At 36.5% G+C, this 2,939-nt stretch overlaps 1 protein-coding gene across 1 annotated transcript in view; it reads left to right on the top strand.

The window, feature by feature from the left end:
• Window positions 1-1,669, top strand: part of LOC6047566 (hyaluronan mediated motility receptor) — a 6,868-nt gene extending 5,199 nt beyond the window's left edge. The window contains exons 3-4 of the mRNA XM_038250224.1: window positions 433-1,412; window positions 1,471-1,669. Coding sequence (XP_038106152.1) covers window positions 433-1,412; window positions 1,471-1,669 — 1,179 coding nt within the window. The remainder of the gene's footprint in view (window positions 1-432; window positions 1,413-1,470) is intronic.
• Window positions 1,670-2,939: the final 1,270 nt, after the last annotated feature.

Below are 2,939 nucleotides of genomic sequence, written 5' to 3'. Positions count from 1 at the left end.
TCCTCCCCTCTGTTAACTAAAATATTTATTTAAAAAAATTAGTCTTGTCATGTCTTAATTGAAAATATAAGATAAAAAATTACTCAGAACATATAACAAACATATTACACAGTATCACAAAACAATTAAAACCAATAAAAAATAAAAGAAATGTGAAAAATAATGATTTCTTAAGTTTTTTTAAAGATCCTACCTTTATAAACATAATTATTATTACATTAGATCCTTTATAAACATAATTATTACTTTTTGTTTTTTTTTCTGACTCAATGCGGTTTAAAAAAACACTCAAAAAGCATACATAATTTTTTTTTTCAAAAACACTCTTGATTTATAGAAAATTTTATATATTAACAAATGGTACTTTGATCGTAACCTCTCAGCATACTATCAAATAATATAAAATTAAACAACATTTTCTCACAATTTCAGAAAACCACTCCGACGAAACAAATAACCGGCAGAGTTGCATCCCGTACGAAGATGCCACCAAGCGAGGGTGGACTCGCCAATGCCGTCCAGAAGGTCGAAACGGCCGAACTGACGATGAAGATCGCAGAGCTGGAGCGAAAGTGCCAGCGACAGCAGGACAAACTGCTGGAACAGCACGAGCTGATCAAGCTGCTGGAACAGGAGAAGGAAGCTACCGAGAAGCAGTCGGTAATCGACCTCCGTGGATTGCGGGAGAATGATGAGAAAATGATCAGCGATCTGCGGCAAGAGCTAGCTGAAAAGTGTTCGGAGTTGATCAAGGCGGAAGGGTTGAGGGAACGGATTGAAGTGATGAAGCAGCGGTTGGCTGAGGAAGTGCGAGGTTCGGAAGAAAAGGACGGGACCATTTTTGAGCTGACGGAGAAGCTAGCGAACTTGGACGAAGAGCTGATCAAGCTGAGGCAGGATACGCAATCGCTAGAGGATCGTGTGGCGCAACTCAAAGAGACAAAGGCGGAGCTTCAGGAAGAGATCTGCGTCATGGCGGAGAAGCTTTCGATGCTGGAAGAAGAGTTGGTACAGTTGAGAGAGGACAAGTTGTCGCTGGAGAAGCGCACTAACGAATCGCAGGAGGAACTGCAGGATGAGATTCGCTGCATGAATCGAGACATCGAAGAGAAGAACGAAAAGATTGACACGTTGCAGGAAGAAGTGCGGAAGCTGAAGTTTGATCAGGTCATGCAGGAAGAATCGCTGAAAACGGAGAAAATTTCGTTGAAAATAAAGAGTGCAATCCTCCAGACGCAGGTCACCAGCTTTGAAGCGATGCGAACTGCGACCTCGTTGCAGCCAATCGAGAAGGATCACCAAGCGGAACAACTGATTGATGAAATTGGCCACAACCATCGGCGCTGCCGGTCGGCACGATCTAAGTTGCTGGAGATGCTGCACCTCTTGAAGAAGAACACTGGGAACACTGCGTAAGATGAAGAAATTTACATTAATTTCCAACTTGTGTTAAAATTTAGTAACTTTTAGAAGCAAGTCAGAAGAGTTGCCAGCGCTGTTTGAGCAGCAACAAACCGAAGATCAGAAACCACAGGATGATGCAGCGAGCTTTGGCGCGCTAAAGGTCCAGCTCATGAGCCAGATACGTGGCCTGTTCCCGGAGAAAGAGTTTGATGACAGTGAGGAGCACGTCACCGGCAGGATTTTGTACGACGAGGGGGATGTTTAGAGCAGTTGAAAATTTTGAGTGATTCGCCAGAGTATTTTTTTACAGACATTTTTATGGAACTTGTATTACATAGATGTTTTGGAAACCTGTGAATTAATAAATCTCCAGTTTTAAAAAAATACAAAATGCAAAAATACAAAAATCACTCCAAAACCACACAAAAATAACGCAAAAATCACACAAAAATCGAACAAAATCACATAAAAATCACGCAAAAGTCACACAAAAATCGCACACAATCACAAAAAAAATCATACAAAAATCACGCAAAAACTGCACAAAATCAAGAGTGATTCGCTAGAGTATTTTTTTTTACAGACATTTTTATGGAACTTGTATTATATAGATGTCTTGGAAACCTGCGATTAAATAAATCACCAGTTTAAAAAAAATACAAAATACAAAAATTCAAAAGTACAAACATACAAAAGTTACACAAAAATCACCCAAAAATCACGCAAAAATCACGCAAAAATCACACAAAAATCACACAGAAATCACACAAAAATCATAAAAATCACACAAAAATTGCACAAAATCACACACAATCGCACAAAATCACACAAAAATCATACAAAAATCACACAAAAATCACGCAAAAATCATACAAAAATTTTACAAAAACACGCAAAAATAGCACAAAATCAAACAAAATTCACGCAAAACTCACACAAAAAACACGCAAAAATCACACAGAAATCACACAAAAATCGCACACAATCATACAAAAATCACGCAAAAATCGCACGAAATCACACAAAAATCATACAAAAATCACACAAAAATTACGCAAAAATCACACAAAAATAACATAAAAACCACACAAAAATCAAACAAAAATCACGCAAAAATCATGAAAAATCAAGCAAAAATCACACAAAAATTACACGGAAATCACACACAAATCACACAAAAATTAAATGAAAATCACACCAAATAACAAAAAAATAACACAAATCAAACAAAAATCACCCAAAATAATACAAAAATCACACAAAAATCATACAAAAACACATAACAATCATCCAAAAATCACACAAAATTCACACCAAAATCACACAAAAAATCATACAAAAGCAAACAAAATCACACACACATCACACATACACAAATCATAACAAAGCACACAAAATCATGCCAAAATCACACAAAACTTACATAAAAATCTCACAAAAATCACGCAAAAATCACACAAAAATAACACAAAAATCACACAAAAATCAAACAAAAAATACATAAAATTCACACAAAAATCACACAAAAATCACAC

This window comes from Culex quinquefasciatus, chromosome 2 (genome assembly GCF_015732765.1).
Source record: "Culex quinquefasciatus strain JHB chromosome 2, VPISU_Cqui_1.0_pri_paternal, whole genome shotgun sequence".
In the NCBI taxonomy this organism is placed as follows: Eukaryota; Metazoa; Arthropoda; class Insecta; order Diptera; family Culicidae; genus Culex; species Culex quinquefasciatus.
This window is presented reverse-complemented; position numbering and strand designations above follow the sequence as displayed.